Source organism: Ostrea edulis, chromosome 6 (genome assembly GCF_947568905.1).
Source record: "Ostrea edulis chromosome 6, xbOstEdul1.1, whole genome shotgun sequence".
In the NCBI taxonomy this organism is placed as follows: domain Eukaryota; kingdom Metazoa; phylum Mollusca; class Bivalvia; order Ostreida; family Ostreidae; genus Ostrea; species Ostrea edulis.
In genome coordinates this window covers 7489884-7515043 of record NC_079169.1, presented here as the reverse complement: position 1 = coordinate 7515043, position 25160 = coordinate 7489884, and the positions used below count along the sequence as shown (strand labels likewise).

Below are 25160 nucleotides of genomic sequence, written 5' to 3'. Positions count from 1 at the left end.
ATGATCAGCATTGCTTTTCAAGACTCAAACATACTCCATATCTAAAAGCACTAACACACATGAAGTATGCCAACGTAAAGGGTTGCATTTTACACCCTAATGTTCTTGAAGTATGCCAGCATGTAGCGTTACAGTTCAGACCCTCATTCATTTTATTTTCATAAATTAAAATGCATTTCTTTCATTTACATCATACTGTCAAAATTCCCAGTCGTTAAAATAGATGTACACTTCAAACTTAGTATTGTGGTTGCCCCTACCATATTCTTCACCACCATTACATTCTTGTTGAAAAGTTGATCCTTTTTTAAATATCGCCACATATGGGCATATAGACCGGTCGCTAAGTGGTAGAGCGTTCACTTTGTAACCAAGAAGTCTCAAGTTCGAGCCCCTCTCATGCCATGACCGCATCAATACTCATCTAAAAGTGAGGATCACGGGTCTTTCAGACATTGACCTAAAAAACCGCTTGACGGGACGTAAAACAAACAACCAATCGGGCAATTCCTTGTTATGCAGGTGTTCCTGTATACATACTGTCCCCAATGTTCTATACAGGTTTTTTCAGTGACCAAAACACTAAAGTTGTTTCGATGGAGGCCTTGTAATTTACACATTTTGAAATTTTATTTTCAAAATTCTCCCTTTTGTATGCAACATGATGTACTAATACAAACTTTAATTTGGTGAATTCAATATCTTGAATTTTCATTTTATATTCATATCACATACTTCCACCTCATGATCTTCTAGGAAATAAATCACATCGCCTCGCTGTCTATGAGACTAATCAAACCCAATATATAGCCACAGACAGTCAGTAAGAAACCTAATAAAGTAATGGGCTTTTACTTTTATCATACACCTGTCACTTTAATAGTTGTATTTCAAATCAGTTTACAAAGGCTATTCTGAGGTTGAAATATAAGCATCATGCTTTCCTGTGCAGTGTTGTCAATTCACCCTTTGAACTGTATCGCATTCCTTGTGAATCGAGTGTTTCATCTACAGAGTACCAATTAAAGAAAGATCAGAATTGTAGACAAAACATTTATTGTTTCATATACCAAATCTTATTCATTTATCAGAACAGTTAGGCTGAAAGAATTTTTTGAAAAAGCAGAAATGATGAAATAGTCCTTCACTTCATTATGATATCCAATACTGAAAACACCGATTCATCAATGAATTATAAAAACCAACACTTTCATGAAAACATACATATTGATCTCAGCACTTCTTGTATAACAAAAAATAAGTTTGGAGGAAAAAAATGTTGAATATAAAATATTGCATTAAAATTAGCACACATAAAATGATGCCAACATATTGACTACACTCTGCACTAAAGATGTAACACTATACTAACACTACACATACAGCTTCCTTTGGTAATCAATAACATCAACAAAAATGGTCTACAGTTGGCAAGTTCCATTTCATTAAGACTTCACAATTTCAAATCCTGGAAACCATTTCTATGGACAGTGTTCACATTTTTCTAACTTGTTATACTTCTATCAGGAATACAGCAACAATAAATCTAAAACACATTTTTAATTTTGTTTTTCCTTTTTATAATGTCCTATTACATTGATAAGTGTTTCATACAAATTCCCTCTGTTACTGCAGACATTGTGCAATCCATTCAGATAAGAAAAAAAATCCGCTATTATGCTAGGAACAAAAGCTGAACTGTAAATAATTGAATTTCCAAGCTTCAAACTTAATAACAGTGAGAAAAACCAAAACACGATCACATCTTGACTAAACACAGACAGATACTGGAAATATAAGGTACAACAAAGTTATACAATAAATGTCATTATATAGCAGTGTACTGTTAATATTACTGTCCAATATTTTGACATGCAGTCTAATCCAATCTTTCATTTGATTACGCAAAGAAATTTGTCCAAATACAAAATGACTGAAGAGAAATATAGCTAGGTGTACACGAATACACAGTACAACCTGACCAAGTGATTTAGACAAATTCATTTGCCAGATCAACATATACTATCACGTTCACACACTTGAAGAAGTCCAAACACCAAGTTTGTCTCCTGTGATGACCAACTGTCAAACAATAGTTTAGGCTATGAGTGATGAAATCCAAATGATCAATTGTTATCCCCCTCTCCATCATTGTCACCGTCTTGATTGGCATCAGATGTCCACAGCTGTTCAAGAAAAAAAATGGAGGATATTGAGAAAACACAAGGCTTCAGAAATTATCAATTCAAAGAAAGAAAAAAATGCCATAAGCATTTCTGGGAGTATTGCATTCTAAGCAATTCATGTCCATTACCGACACCCCTATCAACTGACAGACGTAATTTGAGAGAATGTAAATTAAATGTTGTTTGACCTTGAACTGTTGTAAACCTAAAATATTGGTACAAAGTCGGTGTGTTTACCTGAATACCAGTATCGAATAAGTTTGATGTTTCGTTGTTCATACAGTTGACAGTTTCAATGGATGAACTAGTCTAATTCAGAACTCTATAATTCTTTAAATCAATTCATAAACATGTAATATACAAGTGTTGAGATCAGTGAGAAATGCTCACAAAATGCAGGTAAATTTGATATTGTGAAAACGGAGGACACTTGAAAATCTTACCAAGAGGCGATTTACAAAACTTGATAATCTGGTATCCATTTTTTACAGTGATGTTAAACTTGCACTCAGAATCATACAAATGCTTACATGAACGACTGATTTCATCTGTCTGTGTCTATCCCTCTTTTGCTTTTGTAATTTTTTTTAAAGAACTAACATTGCATAGTAATCGCAAATATAGACAGGTAGCCACATTCACTTATAGGGATGATAAAATTGAATTCCAGTGTCACATTCACTTATAGGGATGATAAAATTGAATTCCAGTGCTACATTCACTTATAGGGATGATAAAATTGAATTCCAGTGCTACCTTCACTTATAGGGATGATTAAATTGAATTCCAGTGCTACCTTCACTTATAGGGATAAAATTGAATTCCAGTGCTACATTCACTTATAGGGATGATAAAATTGAATTCCAGTGCTACATTCACTTATAGGGATGATAAAATTGAATTCCAGTGTCACATTCACTTATAGGGATGATAAAATTGAATTCCAAGTGGTTTTTGTTATTTATAAATCAATTATGCCTAGGGTAGATAAATTAGAGTAATTAACACATACGTCAATGCTTGCAATTTTGGGAATAAAGCGAACAAAGGAAATTATCATCTGTGTTCATACTGAATAAGGGTGCAGAAAATTACTCCGGGTCTGGGGAAAAAATTAACTACTAGCCCAGGAGCTAGTGGGATTAACAAAGTTACTAGCCCAAGATTGCCAGTTACTAGCCTATGAACTACTGACAGCAATATAACAAAACACCAAAAATGGAATTAATATATATGCAAATTGAAATATAAATATACAAACACTGGACAGTTTCATATCTTTCATTATTAAATAATTTGTTTGATAGTTTATGGCCAAGTGGTAAATGACTCAGTTTAATTATAATTATATGGCATTTTATACTTTCTACATGGAATGTGAACAATACTTAAGTTCAGAAAAGTTATATTTTCCCCCTTGATCTTTGTATTTCACAATATCTTGATACTTTTTACAGTATTTGCAATGCATGACTTTTCTCTTCATCAAAGTACAAGTCATGCGGTGTGGACAAAACATTGATTTTTGCTATGCAACTTTGAAACGAATCTTCACAAGAATACCAGAAAAAAGTCTGGAAAACTAATGGGACAGAAGTGAAGAAACCTATAGTAACCTTTGGTTTTACAAACCTGTAGGGGACAAATAATTCTTCAGAGAAACTGAGATTTCAACAATCAGAATAATTACAACTTATTTCTGGGATTCCTGTCACACAACGCATAACAATACTTTAAAGAGACAACTCGCAACATTTTATGAATCAAATTTTTTCTCTTCTCATAAAAGAATCTTTACCGTTAAATTATCCCGTAATAACTGCATTATCAAGGTACTGTCTTTGTAAGATTCTTCATTGAGTGTGTCCAACTCTGCAATTGCATCATCAAATGCCTAAAAGAAGAACAAAATATTAGCAAGCATAATTAAGAAAATTTCTCTCTCTCTCTACCTCTCTTTAGATATATATATTTAGACCCAGAAGCACACAATAGTGGAACAGTGAACGGTTTGGGAAAAAAAAAAAATTTCAGGTGATTTTTTAAAGAATTTTTAGTTCCACCCTCCTGTGATGTCATCAGATTTCGCAAAGTCAATGATTAAGCAAAATTTATGCATGACAGGAACATAAATTTTGTTGGAGTTTTTTCAATAGTTATTGTAAAAAATCTTGTTAACCAAAAAATATTTTAAAAGTCTAAGGACAAAAACTGTTTTCGTTAAATTATTTATCAAGTCCAATAGGTGATATGTTTCCATTAATTTCACAAACATTTTGTATATTTTTCAAAGAAACAGTTTCATGAAATCATTATGGATACTATTATATCGTTTCAACCAGTTTTTGTAAAATTTTGATAATGCTGTTTATGGAAAATTGCAATTTTCTGACATTGATACAGGTATATGTGTGCCAATTGATAAATTTTTTTACTAATACCGCAGCATACTTATTTTATCATTTTTATTTGTTAATAACATATTATTGGAAGAATCAACAATCAAATATAAGATTGAACCTATAATTCTACAAGGGTGGAATTGCCTTAAGGCCAAATCAACTTAATTGATAGATTATCATCCCCGCCCGCCCCTCAAAAACCGGCACGTCCCATTTTTTTTTTAATTTTGCGAAACTTGTGATTTCCGGAAAATTTTCATGTCTGACTCCGGTATTTACACTTCTTGTTTACATTTCCGGTATAGCAATGTGAAAAGCCACGTGAGGAAAATAGATATGTATTTCTTATTTTTCACATTCTTACGGGCATAAATGAAAGGAAGGGATTAATGTTCTTCATATCTTGAAGTTTGGTATCTTTCTGTGTTTGAAATTAAAGCTTAGCCTGGAATTTGTCTGTGAAATGAGCATAAATTGATATCCATCTGGCATTGACAAAAACTCGTTTGTCCTTAATATTTTTCTTAGAAAATAGAAATTAAAAAATAAAATCCTCCCACCCGCCCCATACTTTTTGTTGACCCTGGATGATAATCTACAAATTATGTTGAATTGGCCTAATTCAATCTTTATTCCCATGAAAATTATAACCCCATACTTTGGCCTCAACAGACCCCCAAAGGATCACAACATAACTGAAAATGAATTTCACACTACAGAGAGATGCCTCAACACCAACATGACTAACATGATCTTGCTGTTCTGGACAAGACCAATGTCACAAGGTCATAGATCATGGTATGAAATGAAAGGATGGTCTAGCCATAAGAAACCTATATATAGAAAATATGAAAAATCTACCTTCAATAGTTCAGGAGATAGATATTGAATAGGTCAGAGATTTAAACTTCATGAAATAATAAGGTCTTGCCATAAAAAAATCTATATACAAATTATGAAAGTTCAGGAAATAATGAATAGGTCAGGTTTTTTTTTTTTTTAAGTAGGTCAAATTTTCTAAGTAGGTCAAAATCCAAGGTCAAAAGATCAAACACCATTGCATACAAGATCTTGCCATGAGGAAACTATACACAAATAATGAAAACCCCATCTAAAGTAGTTTCAGATATAATACGTTACATTTTCATAAGAGTAGGTCCAAGTTCAAAATGAATGGTCTTGCCATAGGAAAAATGCAAACAAAATATGAAAGATCTACTTTGAATAGTTCAAGACATATTGAATAGGTCAGATTTTTATTAAAAGTAGGTCACATTCCAGGTCAAGGTCACAAGACCACAAACCATTGCCTCACACAAAAGGTCTTTCTGTATTAAAAAAATAATGTATACAGTATACAAAATATGCAAGTCCTAGCTTCAATAATTCAGAACGTATTTTTGAAGATTTTTCCTATATATCAGCATACAACACTTTGTTCCCCTACTGTAGTCCCACCCTATATCCCCTGGGTCACAATTTGCACAAACTTGAATCTATTGTATGCCAGAAAGCTTTTTATGCAAATTTGAACTTTTCTGGCCCAGTGCTTCTTAAGAAAATGATTTTTCTTATAGATATTCACATGCAGAACTTTGATCCCCTATTGTGGCCCCACACTTATCCCAGGGGCCATAATTATAACATATTTGAATCTGCACTATGTCAGGAAGCTTTCATGTAAATTTCGATTTGTCTAACCCAGTGGTTCTTCATAAGTTTTTTTAAAAATAATCCCACCATATTTTTAGATTTTTGTGATGATTTCCCCTTAGAATGGGACATGGCCCTTTTAACCAGGTTAGGTGAAATTGGCCCAGTGGTTCGGGAGATTAAGTCGAAAATGTGAAAAGCTTTACAAAACAGACGGATAACAGGTGATCAGAAAAACTTGCTTGAGCTTTCAGCTCTGGTGAGCTAAAAACATAACAGTAGAACAAGTGATGATCAAAAAGAAACAAAATAGGCACAACTCAAAATGAGAGCAAACTTGAATAGACAATGCCAATGAATTGCATTTTCTTTAGAATGAGATGTTTCTCACCGTTTTGGCCAGTTTACAGGCTTCTGTTGGCTTATTCATAATTTCATAGTGGAAAACAGAATAATTCAATGCTAATCCTAGACGAATAGGGTGAGTGGGGGCCATGTTGTCAGTGGCATTTTTGTAAGCCTCTTCATAGGCACTTTCTGATTTTTTCACCACATCTGAAAAAAAAATCAAATAGATGATAAGGTATACATCATAATCCTCTTGATAATGTACATATCATGTCAGAAATTAAACTACAGAACTGAACCTCTCTGGGAATTTAACAAATATACCAGAGAGTTACAGATCCATCCCTTGTTAACAAGAGGCCCATGGGCCACATTGCTCACCTAAGTCACCTTGGCCCAAATCTGAAGACTTCCCCTATATATTCACATGTAAAACTTTGATCCCTTATTGTGGCCCCACCTCAAATCCAGGGGCCATTTTAACAAACTTGAATCTGCACTATGTCAGGAAGCTTTTCTGGCCCAGTGGTTGTTGAAAAGATTTTCCCTATATATTAGCATGTATAACTTTGATCCCCTATTGTGACCCCAACTTAACCCCCAGACCATGATTTTAACAAACTTGAATCTGCATTATATTAGGTTTTTAAATGACCTCATCCTATTTCGCATTTTCGTGAACAATCTTGAATCCCCTTCACCTAGGGATGCTTTGTGCAAAGTTTGTAGAAATTGGCCTGCTGGTTCTGAAGAAGATTTTCAAAATTTGTCAGTGTATTTTCACCATTATCTCCCCTTGGAGAAGAGGATTGCCCTTCAAGTGAACAAACTTTAATCCCCATCCACCCAAGGATGTTTTTCATCATGTGTGGTTGAAATTGGACGAGTGGTTCTGGAGAAGTTGAAAATGTGAAAAGTTTACATTTAGACAGACAGATAACTGATCAGAAAAGCTCACTTTCAAGAGCTAAAAATGGAAAAATATCATTTTCAGTTCAAACTATGTTCATGTCTCTTCCCCCTTAATCTTTTCCTTGTGTTACTTACATGTAAAATATTTAATAAAATCTTGAAATAAATACAGAATGACAATAGATGCAAACAATCTGAATTTGAAAACATTACAAAATGAACATCTACAATCCATGCAATTAGAGAAGTTTTGCAATTTCAATCTTATTATATTAGAAAATGCTATCATTTGAGTTCAATAGATGGGGCCAGCTACTTTAGTATTTATATATATAGATGCAAGTAAGCAAACTCAATTATCCCCCTTTCCCATGCTTCTGAAACTTAAGGTTACAAAGTATTTATTCATACAAGACATTTACGTTTTTAAAACTTATCATTGATACATTTTCATGAAGCTAATTTTTCCCTGCTAGTTATTGCTAATATATCATATGAATATCTACATGTTGCACAGCATAACCTCATAGAACTACCACCTCAAAAATATATATACCAACACTGAAGCAGACCAATTACTATGATGATGTTGCAGTTTGCTATGTAGATTTTCATGATAGAACAGTACAGAGAGTGAAAAGGAGAACTTTTTGCGGCACACTATACATAGTCTAGCTAAAGCAAGCACAGTTGTTTACAGAGAATCCATTAATGGCCAATAACTGACGTTTTACATGTGGCATAAAGCTGGATATCAATCACATTATGGTCTACATTTAGATTCACACCTATTGTAAGAACACTGGGCAAACAATTTTATAATAACTGCATTAAACTATCACACTTTTATTTAAGCCATTCAACTTAATTAATTAGCAGATTATTATCCGGGGTCACAAAAAAATTGGGGCGAGTGGGAGGATTTTATTTTCTTAATTTTTAATTCCCCAAGAAAAAAAATTATATGACTAAAGGAATTACACGAAGTGTTAATCAAGTTAACATTCAAAGAATCCTTGGTAGAAGATATAAAACCAACATTCTGTGACTTTAATCATTCACTCATGTCAATGGGAAGCAAGATTGTTTGAAATCACATTTTTAGCGAAAATAAAAAAAAATCGGGGTGGGTGGGGATTATAATCTACATAAACACCTAACAATTAAACTCCTAGGTACCAGCACCTGATCCACCTCAAGTATCAGGGTCCGACCGACCAAGTCTACTAAATGATAGGTCCGGTCGGGTAAAATGCTTATTTACTAATCCAACTTGTCGTGTTGAAAAAAAATAAGCAAGAAACTTTACTTTAAACCACAAGATATTTTATTCTTAACTAAATAAATAACTGCAAAGAGTTTGAGAGCAATTTTGAACCGCGCGATGACATAATCTCTATTTTTAGTTGCAATATACATTATAAGCCGCGGTCGGAAGTGATGTTTTACGACATCTGCTCGATGTTAATGCTTTAGGGCTATGATGTGTGTAAAGTTATGTTTCGAATAAATAGATATAAATTGAATTCATATTCATTTAAAAAACAAGTTCATTTTAATTAAATATTTTATATAAAATAAAGTGTTTATCAAATTATTAAATTACATCATAAACAGCCATTTTTCAGTGTTGACATACGTGTGGAAATGTCTCTATATTCAAATACGTTTTCTCATTCTCAAGGAAAGATGTCCCAGGAGAAAAAAAGGGAAAAGGTTGGGAAGAAACAAACCAGGACTTATGAAATGGAATTTAAAAAAAACAACAATGTTGAGGCCATTTTATGCTGGGTAGAATTTAAAGAAACAGAACATATGTTTGAAAATAAATGCATCAAATTGAATGATGAGACTAAAGATTTTTTTGAGACAATTAAATATGTCTTAGTTCAAACTTAATGTTTGTAATTTGAATTAAATATTTAATCATGGAGAAACTAATCAGTTTTATCTGGAAAATTGGTCAGGGCTAGTAAAAATCATTTGAAGTTGCCTGACTGGTCTAGTGCTAAAAATAGGAAATGTCAAACCCCGAGTATATCCAGGGGTCCGCCTTAAGGCTTTGCTCAAAACTCTGTATGAGATTGATCACCGTTTTTCATATTTACCTTTTATCTTTGTATTATACAATATTTTCAATTTAATAAGGAAGCAAATTGAGAGCTTCCTGGTCAGTTGTCACTAGTGCAAAACCACCACACATGATACACCAATCAGTTGTTTATTAATCACATGGGGCAAACCTTCTTGAACTTTGATACAGAGATTTCACCAACTTGTTTTATGGCACAACTTGAAAGTACAAAATAATCCAATTGGTAATACGACTGCTTACTGAGTAAATCTATTATACTACTAATCAATAACTATTACCAAAGATTTGGGGATCTCTGAAACATTCAGTAGTAACTTACTCACTTCCTTACAGATATTGGTTTCTGAAAGTTTTGCAATTTCTGTGTTACTCTATTACCGGTAATTGGCTGTATTGCTATAGTAAGCTCCAAATGGAACATGCTTGTAGGAACATGAATTTAATCTGCAATTCACATTTCTCTAAAGATGTACCAGTTTGTTGATTTTATTACTCAAATCTTCATGTACATAAGCCCACAAAAAGGTTATGACATATTCTTGTATAATCACATCACCTTAACTAAAGGTCTCAGTGACCTTGATGTACTGATGTGTGTTGCAAAACAATACTGACCTAGTTTGATGATTATAGACCAAATAATGGTTCATTTATGAGCTGGACAGGGTTTTGCTATATCATCTTAATTAAAGGCCAAAGTGACCTAACCTTATAACACAACACACCTTCTACCCAAGATTCATCAGCTAACAAAATTTGACGATTCTAAGTCTCATTGCATTAGGTTATGATCTGTTCATGAAAAAGCTAAGGACAGACAGGAACACCATACCATAATATGCCCCATCTTAGACTGGCACATAAAATCCCAGTACATCTGTATCCAACATTGAATTCATAGATAGTGATGTCAGAAATTTCTGATTGTTTAAAACAACAGGTGCAGTAAAGCCAATATATTTGTTGGAAATTTTGATGGATCTTGCCTTTGGATAATCCTACATTATCTACTGACCATGCAAATCTTTACCATTACTTTATATACTTCTATTTTATTTTAGAATAGAAAAAGCCTTCTCCTTAAGTTCTACAAATACTACATTAAAGCAGAAACACACTAGAATAAATAAGTGATTGAGAGTTGTGCAGCAGTGCAGTTACTAGAGGTGAAACGACTCACAGCAGCTGACTAGATCATTTTGAATAGACAGTTTCATTATACAAGATTAATATATGTAGGTTGGCACTTTCTATTCATTAGTATTCAACAATTTCCAAGTCTGATCATTGGATGGATAGATTCCAACCAACATGCTTTCTGTTCTTTAATTTTTGCTAATAAAATCTGCCTAGAATTGTTTCACCTACATACCATCAATAATGAAATAAGATAATGATGTAACTTTGAAAACCCAGTTTCCATATTCAAGGCCTAAAACAAAATTTGCCATGTTTCCGCTAACACAACCAAGCCTCAACAGGACATTCGGTCTGGTAAACACAGGAACATTACCAGATTGAATCACATTTTACCAGACCGAAAAAAAGTAGTAGTATTTTTATATTAAAACATGAAAGCAAAACCCTTTGACTTTGAGCCTCCTGGTCATTGGATTTTCGTTTTAAAGGTTTACCGGGGACTGCATTACTCAGCCGTAGTGATGGGAATCAGTGAGAATTTCTTAATCGATGATTGGTTTACTGTAACTAACTAATTATCGATTATAATCGGACATAGAGAAATGCTATAATACTGAAAAAGTGTAAATAAATATTTTCTACATTTATATTTGCTGTTTCTGTAGCTGAGAGTGAATATTTTCTGTGTGTATATTTTGTTTTATTATTTTAATTACTTATATATAAAAGTCGCCCCCCCCCCCCCCAAAAGATATCGTTTGTTTCAGTTATATCCCCGTATATATGTTACATGTCATTAACTGAAGATGATCCGGCTAAATTAAAATATAATTAACGTTCAACAAAGCAAAATAAGGAGAGAAATTCATTTATTAAAAACAAAAAGGATCTAATGTCACCAATTGAAAACACGATACGCACGTGCAGAGTAACAGTGACCCTTAAAAGCGGTTTTTATCTGCGTAATTCACACATGGCTTTGCTATTATCAAGATTCTCGTTGATCAATGGCCCTTTGTTTATATGCCTGAATCAAAGTATGTCTATCTCAGTATCTGACCAAGCGAACATGCTTTATTTCCCGTGTATGGATACTTTCGCTTTCCTGTGCATCGCCATTACGATAAACAAAACTTTTAGGTTACTAGGTAGGTCACGGCAGGAATATTTTTCAAAACCTAATCGCTGAGAAAACAAATCTAAAAACCGATTGATTGGAATAAAATTGTCATAATCAAGCGCTTAGAATTTGCCAACTAACAACTGATTTTCGATTATAATCGATGATTGGAACACCACCATGCATTACTGTTCCATTTTGGTGTTTCGTATGGTTTTTTTAATCGAACTGGAAGTTGAAACGTAGTCTCCGAAACTGTTGCCGGAAGGTCACTGGACATTCGGACCGAAAATATAACGAAGGTTACCGGACCGAGAGTCAAAATTACCAGACTATCACTTGAAATGCCAGAGTGACGCAGTTATTTGTAAACATCGATTAAAAAAATAAATTTTGGTTAAAACTGGTGAAATAATGTATATGTCATACAGCCTCATAACTACATACGTGCAATGATTTACTAGAGTTTTTACGAGATGGAAAAAAAGATTGTAATTCGGACCATACAGCTTTAATATGTCATTCTGTCTGTCAGAATCACTCTCAATTGCAATGTTCATTTTTCAATTCAGGTCATGCAAAATACAAAAAAAAAAAAAAAATTAAAAAAACAAAACCACTTTTAACTTCTTTTTAAATGCCCATGCGTTTCTATGCAAGATATTTAAACAGGAATTACTTCCGAGATCCATGTGAAAACAACTGAGCTAAAATAATCCCGGAATTTCTACTTCATATTCATACGCTTTATGTGAAATGTGCTGATTTTTTAAAATAAAAATAACTAAAAAATTTCCGATTATGCAAGCTGTGTGAGAATATATATATATGTGTGCATGTAATTCTTGTCATGCTGCATTTGGTTTAGGGATAGTTAGGTTGGAATGTATATTCCAAGCACCTGCTATTGTTCAAAACAAACTTGCGTGCCTTCGTGGATGACTATGTTTTGATTGATAATACTGAAGAGTTGCTCTACAAATTAACAGATATGCCAAAATTGGGTGGTCAGTCAGTCCTTTTTAATGAAGGATTGATTGAAAACAGAGCCATCAGTCCTATTGTCCGACTAGGATCCTGTCCATTCACACCGAATATTTGTAGATTTTTTACTGGTCGGGACCCTGATTCGGATTTTAACACATTTTTAAGTACCATGATGATGACCTCATGACCAACTCTATACACAGCAGGGATGTAGCCTGGTGCAAATCGCAAGTGAGGACCAAAAAACAAATTTTCACGAGTCTGAAAAATGTCTGGAGAGGAACTTCTCAGAATAATAAAAAGAAAAGCTTAAGCACTGATAGAAAATGATCAGTATTTAGTCTTATTGTCTAAGAGGCTATTTCTCACTTTCAACACGTCCGAGTAATGAACAAGAAGGACTTTTTCCAGAAGTTCCTTTAGAATGGAAGTGCATACTTACAAAAGTGTAGTTAAAATGTAAACTACAGTAGAATTGAATATTGGAATGCAACGTAAGCAACAACAGTATTATACCAACTGGCAGTTAAGAAAAATAACATCTATAAATTTGGCACACACAATTCAGGACTTTAAAAAACAACAACAAGCACATATGTTTGTCTTACTATTTGTCAATTGTAACTGATGAATTGTTTTGTGACACAGTGAAAAGGTTTCCTAACACAAAAACATCAGTATTTAATATCTGTCAGACGTGTCACAGGACATATAAAATCTAAATTCTATTTATCATGTTCAAAACCTGCTTCAAATGCCTGCTTAACTGACATGTTTTAGGAACTCTTGAAAAGCATGCAATTTAATAAACTACTTAAAAAGTTCCTCATTAAGTAATTTCCACATTTTGAAAAAATATAGGTAAATTTCTAAAAAAGGACCGAGGTCGAATTTCAACCCAAAATTGACCCTTAAATAAAATCACTACCTTCCTACCCTAATCTCACCTTGGATATTAGCGGAAACACAACAATAATTATTTTGCCCTAGGGGGAAAAATCATAAGAAAATCTATAATTTGTTCAAATCTTTAAAAACTCTCATCCTGCAAGTCTGCCCTACATTGTTAATCTAAATTCTGTGCAACTCCCTAAATTATCTTTTCAAAATCTATATTGGTGTATCGTTTCAACCCTAAGTAACAGTATTAAGAAGTTTCCCCACAGAGAAAAGTTAGTGGTGTCTGATCACACAAGGTGCTCCTCCCTTACCATTGTACTGATCCCCATCAGTAACCTCCGCCAGATAGCGGAAATAGTCGCCTTTCATTTTCAGGTAAAACACCTTACTCTCTATGTCTTTTTCCTTCTCGTTATCATCATTTTTTATAATAGAATCTAACAATTGCTGAAAGAAAACAGAAGAATATTGTAAATCACCTAGTTACTACATTATTTTGCCACAGATGTCTTGATTTGTCTTTTGCTTGTCCACATACTGTAAAATTCACATCTTGCTTAATAAATTGTTTCTTACTGCATAAAATTATGCAGTTTCATTGCAATATTCTATGAGGTTTTCGAAATGTTATTGAAATCAATCATATATGCCAGGTGCACAGCAAAAGACATATCTTTAACATCCATGGAAATGACCCATTTCTTACCAGACTTCTCTTCCTCAATGGTAACTTCAGCCAAATAGCGATAATAGTCTCCTTTCATTTTTAAATAGAAAACTAAACTATCCTTCAAGTCAGTGTTTTCATTTGCGGCAGCATCTTTATAGTTCTTCATTGCTTCCTCATCTATTAAATATTTCTCAAGTAATTCCTGCAAAATCATTCAGATGAAAGTCATTTTTCAAAGCACAACATGTACCTTAGCCAGTGCATATTAGTCCCCCATACCAGATCTATGGGAGAAGGTGTAAACACTTGCAATCCAACATTTTTTTCCTACTATTTAGCACTTAAACTCAGTTTTACAAAGACATGCCAATGAAGTTACTGCCCTTGCTGAATGTCACATACTGAATGACCTAAATTTATAACATTTCTTTTCCAGATTTATAAACGTTTATAGACAAGTATTTTACTGTACAACAAAACTTCTAATTCAAAGAACATAATGGGGATGACACTGTACGAGCAGCACGTATATGGTAGGAGGGTGTGTAACCCCACTCATGACTCATCTTTCAGGCATCAGTCACAACGAATTCGTGCATACAAGAAAGTGCTTAGATGAGATCTGATTTCCAGCATATATAGTTTCGACAATCAGCAACTGAATGTAAATAAAATCATGAATAAAATTTATGCACTTGACCATAATAATGTCGTCTGTATCACCATGTTTGCTACTTACCAGTACATCACCGCAAATCTTTTTTAGTTCGTCTGTAATTTTAGTTCTGTAGGTAGAGGCTATAACTTGCTTCTTTTCGCTTGAGTCTGTTTTCGATTCTATACTGGATATAACTCTCCAAGATGATCGCCGAGCACCCACTACATTTTTGTACGCAACCGACAGCAGGTTTCGTTCCTCGTTCGAGAGTGGTTTGTAGTTTTCCACCAACTTTTTCATAGCTTCAGCCATATCATCATACCTTTCTGCTTGTTCGGCTAACTTTGCTTTGCTAGCAAGCTCCTCTCTTGAGAGGCTCATGTTTGCTGTGATATCAAAGGTCGACGTAAATTCGAAAGTTGTTTGCAATGTAGACTTACTACAGACACCAGTATGGCGGAAGACCGAGTTAAATTACACCTTATGACGTCATTTATTCATTCGCTAATTAATTAAAGCATTTCTTAGCTTGGATTGAATACATAAACCAACTAATAGCAAATAACAACTAATGTTATACAAGCCACAATCATGTAAATCACAATTAAGCACGCATATATGAATGACCTATCATATGTTTAGTGGACTATTTTTCTTGTGAAGGAGTTATCTTTCCTTAGATTCCGAACGTAAAGTTTGACCTGTTGGGGATTCTTTCGAAACCAAAGGGTAGCCATGACGTATATGTTTCTATGGTGATGTTTCTTCATCATCGAAATTATTTTATTTTGATTTTTGAAAAATTGTGCATAAAAAGATACTTCTCAAAAGTTGATAGAGCAAATACTAATCGCAATCTATGAAAAGTAAGTATGTCAAAGAATACGGTTCCGGGTCATTTTAGCTCCATAGTGTTTTTGGTTTAAGAAAGAGGCATTTTTTTTATTTTTTTTATTTTTTCTTTTATAAAGAAGCCTGGAATCTATATTATGAACATATCCTTTTGTGTTCATCAAGAAGAAGAAGGTGGGGTGGTCACAGTGTCGGATATAAGGCCGGATAGTCCGAAATAGCTGACGTTTTCCTGGCTTTTTTATGATTTTGATATTTACCGTGCACGCGGTAAATAATCAAAATCACAAAAAAGCCAGGAAAATGTCAGATATTTCGGACTAAAGGCCGGGTGGTCGCAATGTCGGATTTAAGCCCCCCCCTTTTTTTTCAAGACATTTTTTAAAATTAATTTATTGTTACTCTTATTGGGAGCACGTGAACATTTTACCCCCCCCCCCCAAAATCCTTACAATTTGTGCCATTATATTAATTTTCTCTCTCAACTCATTGAAAATGACAGAAAATAGTAAAAATCACTACACACGAGACATGTAGAATCCATAAAATCCAGTGGGAACTTTCTGGGCTTCGCTCCCTTAAAACAAATTATGCCCCCCCCCCCCGGGGGGGGGGGGGGAGGGGGGCTTTGCCCTGCATCCACTAGGGGCCCTTAAGGCGGCCCCTAGACACATTGCCTCATGGAATTGCACCCCGACTTCAATGTCTCGGATCCGTCCCTGGGTCCTTTAAACTTTCTTACACACTGCTAACATTACTTAAAGATTCTTACTTTCTTTTCAGTCTATTCTAAGTGATGTCTATATGATATATTGCAAACCCATCGAGTTACAAAACATTGAACGTATAACTCGACCATGCTGTCAGAGAAGATAAACCTGAAATTTTCATTATTTAATGTTCCATATTGGCATTTTATCCAATTCAGTTCTTTCAATTTTAATTAAAATATAACTGGAACTAAGACACACCTAAGTGTTGTTAGCCATGTAAAATCAAATACATGTACGTAATGTGTTATAACAGTACAATGTGACGTGGTATTACATCTTTTGTTTCTAAGGTGTAAAGAGTCTCTGATGTATAAACAAATTTCTTTTGCAGATACAATATTTTTTGCAGATACAATATTGAGAGGAATCTGTTATCAAGATACGGAATTATTATATAATATTTTTATGAATGCTTTTTTCTTAAATATGCTTGTATAAAGGACAATCAAGTAAAATATGTTTTTCATCTTCAACACTTGTCTTACAACAGGATTATCATTTGATTTTGCCAGATTTTCCAAAGAAAAGTAAATTTGAAAAAAAAAAATCATTAAAGACATTTAAAGGAAGTGAACATGAAAAGAAATATTTGATGCATAATAAACTTAAAGGACCTCCTGAAACTGAATAGTGTGGCCTAAATCTAATTTGCTTGTTTCTATTACGAGATTTGATCAATTAAACACTCTAAGTTAAAGGTTTATGGAGGTCATCCATTATTTCCCAGTATGCATCTGTGCTCTGACGTAGATGAGACACATTGCTGTTGACTGGGTCACTGTTATACAGCAGAAAAAGTTTATGGATTCATATTAGAATTGATGGATAAGGTTTTGGAGCAAAAAGAATCGATATCAAATCTAATTACAATGCATTAAGAAAAAGAAGAAAACACTCCCACAAAATATTTCCAGCTTCTCCAACTTCTTAACTTACTCAGAACACTGTATGTTTCAAGGTTCCAAAATACTTATTTACTAATATTTAGAATCTGTATCAGAGTCTGATGTTTTAAGAAATCCTTCATAATTGCAGTGCTCTTTAGGAAATGCTCCCTTAATTAATGAGGGTAAAACTACTCTGATCCCCCCCCCCCCCCCCCCCAAGAGGCTGACCGCATTTGACCTAGTTGATAAACTGTCTGTAGGCCATAAATCTTGATAGCATGTCGCAACAGAATTGTAACTGTATTCTATCACATGTGTTGGAAATGCTTACACACAAATGCCATGTTGTGTTAAGATTTTAATGCATGTGAATACAGAAGGTATTTTTCATTTTCGTGTTTTTCTTGCTTGTTTAATAAGTTGTTATCCAGGTCCTCTGGACCCTTCCTCTCTATAGGATACATGAATCCATGGATAAATGTATAAGCTGTATCAATTATAACAGGACTTAGACACACAGTGTTAGAATATATGGGTGTAGAGAACTGCACTTTATGTGTAATCTAACTGATACAAAATATTAAACTCATGACAACAAAGACACCTCTTGAATGTAAATAGCTACATTGTACAATTTCCACAAGCACACCAATCAAGGAAAATTCCTGTCTAATTAAAAACAAGTATTATTCTGAGAAACAATATCTTCCTCTGTAACATCAGCTCGGTTCAACCTGATATTCCATATCTAATTCACTTTCTGCTGATGACATTTTAACGTTGATGCTTACAATGTGCCAAAAATGCACAGTACATGTGTCCTACTGATGTCAGCATCAGTGCTGCCCTCTAGTGGATGCTAAGAGATAACTCAGCAGGGAGGTAATTTTTTTTTTCAATATGGCAGCTCCCAAGGATTGAAAAGATTAGTTAATCTTTATAAAATATCTCCCTACTGAAGAAAGCTACATCTTAGTGATTTTCAGAATTCATTATATACATCAAAATGACAAATCTAAACCCTTTGTCACATTTTCATGTTCACTTCCTTTAAGGTAAATTTTCTCTATGATATACTGGTATATCATTGAGCACCACCACCCCCTTCTCCAATCCTGCTCTATGTCTAGTTGATGTAATTCGAAATTCAAATAGAAAACAAAGTTTACATAAATTTAATGAAACCCATCTTCAATATTGCTCCTAAATTAAGATGATTCACAAACATTAAACAATCGCACAGGTCATTTTTTAAAAGATTTCAAACTTCATGGCGATTTTTTTTTTTTTTTTTTTTTTTTTTTTTTTTTTAGAATGCCTTTAATCAGAGACGCACGCAATCAAAATTAGATGTTAGATCCGCTCGTATTCTTGCATTATGCGAATATATGAGTGGATCTAATATCCAATTTTAATTAGATTGAGATACATACGCATATCTACCATAATACAGGAGGTATACATGTAGGGAATATTTATTGGATGTTTTAAAACAGAAAAGCCGTGTACTGCAATATATTTGTCTACGAATATGACTGACTTGCCCAACCCATCTTTGAGATTGTGTGATGTATAAAACAAGGACTTTTTATGAAAATAAAGAGGGGTGTGGGAGGTCCGCCTCAGTTCAAATTTTATAATTTTTTTCCACCCATGTGAAAAATAAGGACATTTGAAATAACTTAAATGTTGTGCCAATATTTGTTTGTTTTCCAAAGTATCTCGACCGAAATGTTTGGGTTTTAAAACAACCAGGAACCGTCAAATTGGACTTCCGATCCCATAATCCTACTGCTTTCCGGTTAAAGAAAAACAGAAGCACATGTCGGTAGTCGTGTGACAACCCATGCACATTGAAATTTAACAAAAATGCCGAAATCAAAGAGAGATAAAAGGGGTATATTCTTGTATTTATCTAATATGATGACGGTGCTATCGTAAGAGGGAGCGTAGCTACATTAAACAATATGCTGACGGTGCAGCCGTTTGAGCGAGGGGAGCTGTAGATGATCACAACGACAAGCACAGGAGTTTGAAATTTTACCAATAGTCAATAAAATGTACTTTATTGACCAATCCATGAGACATGCGTTCGCTATGCTTATGCATAGCTCATGGCTTGGTCAATTAAGTTCATTTTATTGACTATTGATAAAATTTCAAACTCCTGTGCTACAAGCCTTTGAATTTTTATCAATATTGCCGTAAAATGTGTAGTAAGGGTGATATGTATACCCCCTCTAGATATGAATACACATCATTTTGATGGTGGCCGTTTACTGGTAGATCTAGAAGAGGGGATGTACATACATCACCCTTACTACACGGTGTCATCTTGCGGCCTATTGTTAGAAATTCAGAGGCCTGTGCTTTATCCAGCAATTTAAACAATATCTAGGCCTATATACCAAATATTCAGTGCATGAATGGATTAGGCCGCAGAATTGGCATATTCTAACTCTCTTCTAGGATTTTATATAGATCTAATATATTTTAAAAATCATGACTTGCTAGATTTAGATCACTCTGAAATACTCGCTCGCTTCAAATGCCTAAAAAAAATCAAACTAGGTGCGATATGCGTAATTTGCCGGTCTCCTTGAATAGATTAATGTTTTAACAACTTGCATGCGAAATTTCAAGCTATTTTGCTTGGTATAATTGACAATTTATATATTATCATGCAAAATGTATACACGTATCAACACTTCGCAAAAGTTACGTCCCTTGTCCGCCATCTCCCGGATAAAAATCGTATTTCCCTACGTTGGCCTTTGTAATTTTCCTATCTGTAGCTTTGACATCTGTTATTTTTCCATCAATTGCAGTTAACTACAATATGCCCCAGATTGGGGCAACCCATTAACTTGTATGAAAACATGGTAATTGGCTAAAATTCAAAGTAATAACATCTTACATTTGGTAAGGTAAAGAAGAAAAACTTGGGTTTTCACCGATTGACCTTTGGCTGACCCCGCAAAGGGACGTAACTCGCGGCGAAGTGTTGATACGTATATTCAGACAATATGCCCATCAAGGACGGGGTGTATTATGGTATGGCGTTGTGCGTCTTGACCTTGTATGCAAAATGAACCATAAACTCTGTGATCTTGCAACTTGGTACATCTGATCATGATGAGAAGAAGATGCCTATTATTTTTCAAGGTCAAGGTCATATCAGTTAATAGGAAAACTTTCCAGGCAGGATACAGACCGGACCATTGTGGCTAGGACTGTCAAACTTGGTACAAATACACCAAACGGAGGATGCTTGTTGTTTCTCAAGGTCAAGGTCATAGTATAACTTAGTAGAAACAACCTTGTGTTTATTTTCCAGGCTTTTTTTGTTATGAATACAGGTATTGCCCTGAAAATTTGTCACAATTTTCCTCTCAGAGAAATACATGATCAGTTCACATTTCAACTGGTTGTTGCACTGTGATCTACTTTAAAACTAATAGAAGGTCAAATAGTTTTCTTGACTTTTTCTCATCATGGATACAGATCTTGTACTGAAGGTATATGGGCATATGCTGTACCGTTTGCAGTACTATTGTTTTTTTTTCCATATATATTTTATTATAAAGGACATTTTCAACAGTGTTCAACGAATTGATAGTCCCATTACAACAATTCTACTTGATAATTTATTGAATGAATAATGAAATTTATTCTTAGGGCTATTCCAGCAAAAAACGTATGGGGGGGGGGGGGGGGGGGGGGGGGGGGGGGGGGGGGGGAGGGACGGCAGCCGATATTTTTTTGGATGGGTGGGGGTGATTTGGGAAAATATATTTGTATGGGTGGTTGTCTTCCAGGTTAAATAAAAAACATGGGTGCCTGTGAATTATGATAAAAATGAAAACGTATCACGTTACGTTTCTTTTATTACAAAAGAAGAAGAAAAGCGGAGCCATCCTACATTAAGTACGATAAAAAGATTAATAAATGGGCAGATAACTCAATGTTACCGTTAAACTTTCCCCTCCAAGGCGTTATCCAACCTATTGTACCTGTCCTAAACGACCACCTGTCTAACGCAACCAACGATCATGAGTTTTGCAACCTTTTCGTGTAATTTCACCTTTATGAAATGGCTGTACATTTTTTCGATTACAACGCGATTCCTACTTTCGATTTCAGTCGAGCATGACTATTCTGGGAATTATCGCCCCTAACACTTTCGCTTTAAAACGCACAGGTAATAGTTCGGCGGTGATCTTGTTTAATCGGCACTCTGAATCAATTATTATACCCAAGCTATCAATTAGTTAACGTGTAATTAACAAGCAGCGTCGTGTGAGGTTAATTACCAAAACCCGAGTTGTTGTTTATTTAACAAAATCAAGGATCAGGGAATCACGACCGTTGTTTCCGAAGGTGTGAATTTCGACAGACTTTGAGATGTGCAGGGTAATTCGGAAATGAAATCTCCCACCTGGTATACCATTACGTTTAACAGAGTGGAAAATTTGCCTGATTGCGATATAAATCAGGTAAATATTATGCTTGGGACTGAAATTTTAAATGGAATATTCGCGAGTTTCCTGTACAAGAGATTGTAGGGGGAAAAGTCAAAGGGAAAAAGTCACAATCTATATGCATACACTTTGTAATTTAGGGAAATATCTATGTCTTGCACTTAAGTTGCGAGAAAACCTAACTCGTTGAAAAGTTCTTCTCCGTTGCTTGCTTGAATTTGTACACCGCTATACAATGCCATTTTATGTATACATATTGTAACTGATGTAATAAGACACATGTCTTTTAAAAGCAATAAAGTCTTAAGAGAGTAACAATATATGTGAATTTAAATTTAAAGGTATAATATATTCATATTTTATTTAGTTTTATATCATTAAAAAAAACCCCAACTTCTTGTTATTTCAACAATTAACAAGCACCCAGATCATGACATGAGTAAAAAGGACGTGCACATCTAGTCCAGAAATGATATGACAATATCCCACATCATTAATCTAGTGAAACTGTTTGTTTATAATAAGTAAACAGAGTTTAGGTTTCTACAACTCACATGTTTCCAGAGTATACAAAATTAATTGCATTTTTTCTTTCATTTTATATGCTGAGATCATCCTGTTTTCTCCCTACCAAAATTGCATTGGAAACCAAAATGTAATTTTTTCTGCAATGATTGCTACCTTCATCTCCCGATGAAACAAAGAAAGACATTTCATTGTTTATATTTTTATGCATTTTTAAAAATATAAACTAGATATTAAGTTCTAAAATATCATATGGTTTAACCATTTGTTGCGTTAAATGAAAGTATTGAATTGCATGGGTGGTGGTAGCAGAGGAAAATTTAATTGTATGGGTGGCTGTCTTAAAAATAAAGTGCCTCCCCCCCCCCCCCCCCATATTTTTTTTTGCTGGAATAGCCCTTAGTTAAATTAATATTTTATTCTTGACACTTCAAACTTTTGAAATGGCTGTGTTTTTCATTTTTCAGTCTCTTTAACCCAGACAAAGAAAAAGGGATTGGAATTTAAACAAAAAGTAATCGAAGATGTGAGTGATTTTGTGCAATGTAAAAATTTTGTAATTTGATAGGAAAAAGGAAGCATATTTCTTGGATCTTGATTCCAAGAGTTCTTGTTCTATGTGGTAGTGTTTAGGAGGTTCTATACTGTAGTTCATATTTAGCTGAAAACTTAAGTGAGCTTTTCTGATCACATTTTGTCTGACATCAGTCTGTCCATCTCTTTGTAAACTTATAACATTTTTGACTTCTCAACAACCACAGAGCTAATTTCTGCGAAACTTGCCACAAAGTTTTCCAGACCTTTATTAGGTCGCAATTGGTTGTCGCCGTCCATCGTGCGTTAACAATTGAACATTTTTAACTTCTTCTTGATAACTACCTGTCCAATTCTTTTCAAATTTGGTATGAAGCATCTCTGGGACAAGGGGGACATAAATTGTAAATTTCAGGACTCCAGCACCCCTGGGGCCTTAGGGGTGGAGCAAAAATTGACCAATTTTCAAAAATATTCTCAAGAACCGCATGTGTAAAAAAAAAAAAAACAAAAAAAAAAAACGAAACAAACAAACCAAACAACTAAATGCATGATGATGTAGAACAGGAAGGCCTCTACCAAAATTGTAAATTTCATGATCCCTGGGGTAGGGGATTTGACCCCAGGGCGGGGCCAAACTTGGTATATTGTGTTTATGTGTTAAACACTTAGATAACATCTTCTTTAGTGCTATTGATACTATATTGAAACTAAATGGGTATTTAGAAAGAACAGGAATTTTAAATTTGATGATCCAGTGTTTCTTTTGGGCTTGATTTGGGGCCGAAATTCGGCCCCAGTCCCAATCGTAAATTCCCTAATATTTCCCCAATTTTGGACCAAAAAATCCCCAATCGTAATTTTCAAAAAAAACAAAAAACAAAAAAAATCTTCGTACGAGTTATCTAAATATTATGTACGCCCTATCTATCATATATTTCATAGCTCTTCCGGTAATGAATGCATCGTGTTCTAACTGGTAGATTCAGTAGTCATGTCACATAACAGCAAATATTATGTAAAGAAGCTTAGTAAAAAACCCAAAAGATTCAAACAAAAAGATATCATCCTTCTTCCGGAAATGTATAATTAAATGATGCCATCATGGAAATCATGAAATTTTAATAAAGATGAATTTTCCCAATTTTCTTGTTTTGTCGCTATTTTTCCAAATTGAAAGGGCCCCAGTCCCAAATTGGTGAAAAAAAACACTGTGATCCCAGGGATAGGGGTTTTGGTATGAGGGTGGGGCCAAAATGGTCAGTTAAAAATGTGTGAACAATAGACATTTTTAACTTTTTAGCTCACCTGAGCTGAAAGCTCAAGTGAGCTTTTCTGATCACCCGTATTCCGGCGTCCAACCGTCCGTCCGTCTTTAAACTTTTCACATTTTCAACTTCTTCTCAACAACCACTGGGCCAATTTCAACCAAAGTTGGCACAAAACATCCTTAGGTAAAGGGAATTCTAAATTGTTAAAATAAAGGGCCAGGCCACCTTCCAAGGGGAGATAATCAAGAGAAGGTAAAAATAGGGTAGGGTCATTAAAAAATCTTCTCAAGAACCACTGAGCCAGAAAAGATGAAATTTATATGAAAGCTTCCTTATATAATGCAGATTCTGAATTGTTAAAATCATGGCCCCCGGGGGTCAGATGGGGCCACAATAGGGGATCAAAGTTTTACATACAAATATATAGGGAAAATCTTTAAACATCTTCTCAAGAACCACTGAACCAGAAAAGCTGAGATTTATATGAAAGCTTCCTTATATAATGCAGATTCTAAATTGTTAAAATCATGGCCCCCGGGGATCGGATGGGGCCACAATAGGGGATCAAAGTTTTACATACAAATATATAGGAAAAATCTTTAAAAATCTTCTTCTCAAGAACCACTGAGCCAGAAAAGCTGAGATTTATATGAAAACTTCCTGATATAATGCAGATTCTAAATTGTTAAAATTATGGCCCCCGGGGGTCGGATGGGGCCACAATAGGGGATCAAAGTTTTACATACAAATATATAGGAAAAATCTT

The 25160-nt window shown here is 34.4% G+C and overlaps 2 protein-coding genes across 3 annotated transcripts in view; one reads left to right on the top strand and one right to left on the bottom strand.

The window, feature by feature from the left end:
* Positions 1–1039: 1039 nt before the first annotated feature.
* On the bottom strand, positions 1040–15728 carry LOC125683656 (14-3-3-like protein 2). 2 transcript variants are annotated; one of them, XM_048925028.2, is made up of 5 exons: positions 15153–15728; positions 14450–14615; positions 6633–6796; positions 3985–4080; positions 1040–2186 (listed from the first exon to the last, which is right to left on the bottom strand). In XM_048925028.2, exons 1-5 carry the CDS (start codon positions 15450–15452, stop codon positions 2127–2129), a joined length of 786 nt encoding a protein of 261 aa, XP_048780985.1. In that variant the 5' UTR covers positions 15453–15728; the 3' UTR covers positions 1040–2126. The 2 variants fall into 2 exon arrangements, with proteins under 2 accessions (XP_048780985.1, XP_048780986.1); XM_048925029.2 differs by lacking the exon at positions 14450–14615 and adding an exon at positions 14055–14190 and having other exon boundaries at positions 15153–15690.
* Positions 15729–19348: 3620 nt separating this feature from the next.
* The window catches only part of LOC125646083 (mRNA turnover protein 4 homolog), a 33300-nt gene continuing 27488 nt past the window's right edge, over positions 19349–25160 (top strand). Inside the window, exons 1-2 of the mRNA XM_048872225.2 lie at positions 19349–19480; positions 23057–23115. Coding sequence (XP_048728182.1) covers positions 19453–19480; positions 23057–23115 — 87 coding nt within the window. The 5' untranslated portion in view covers positions 19349–19452. The remainder of the gene's footprint in view (positions 19481–23056; positions 23116–25160) is intronic.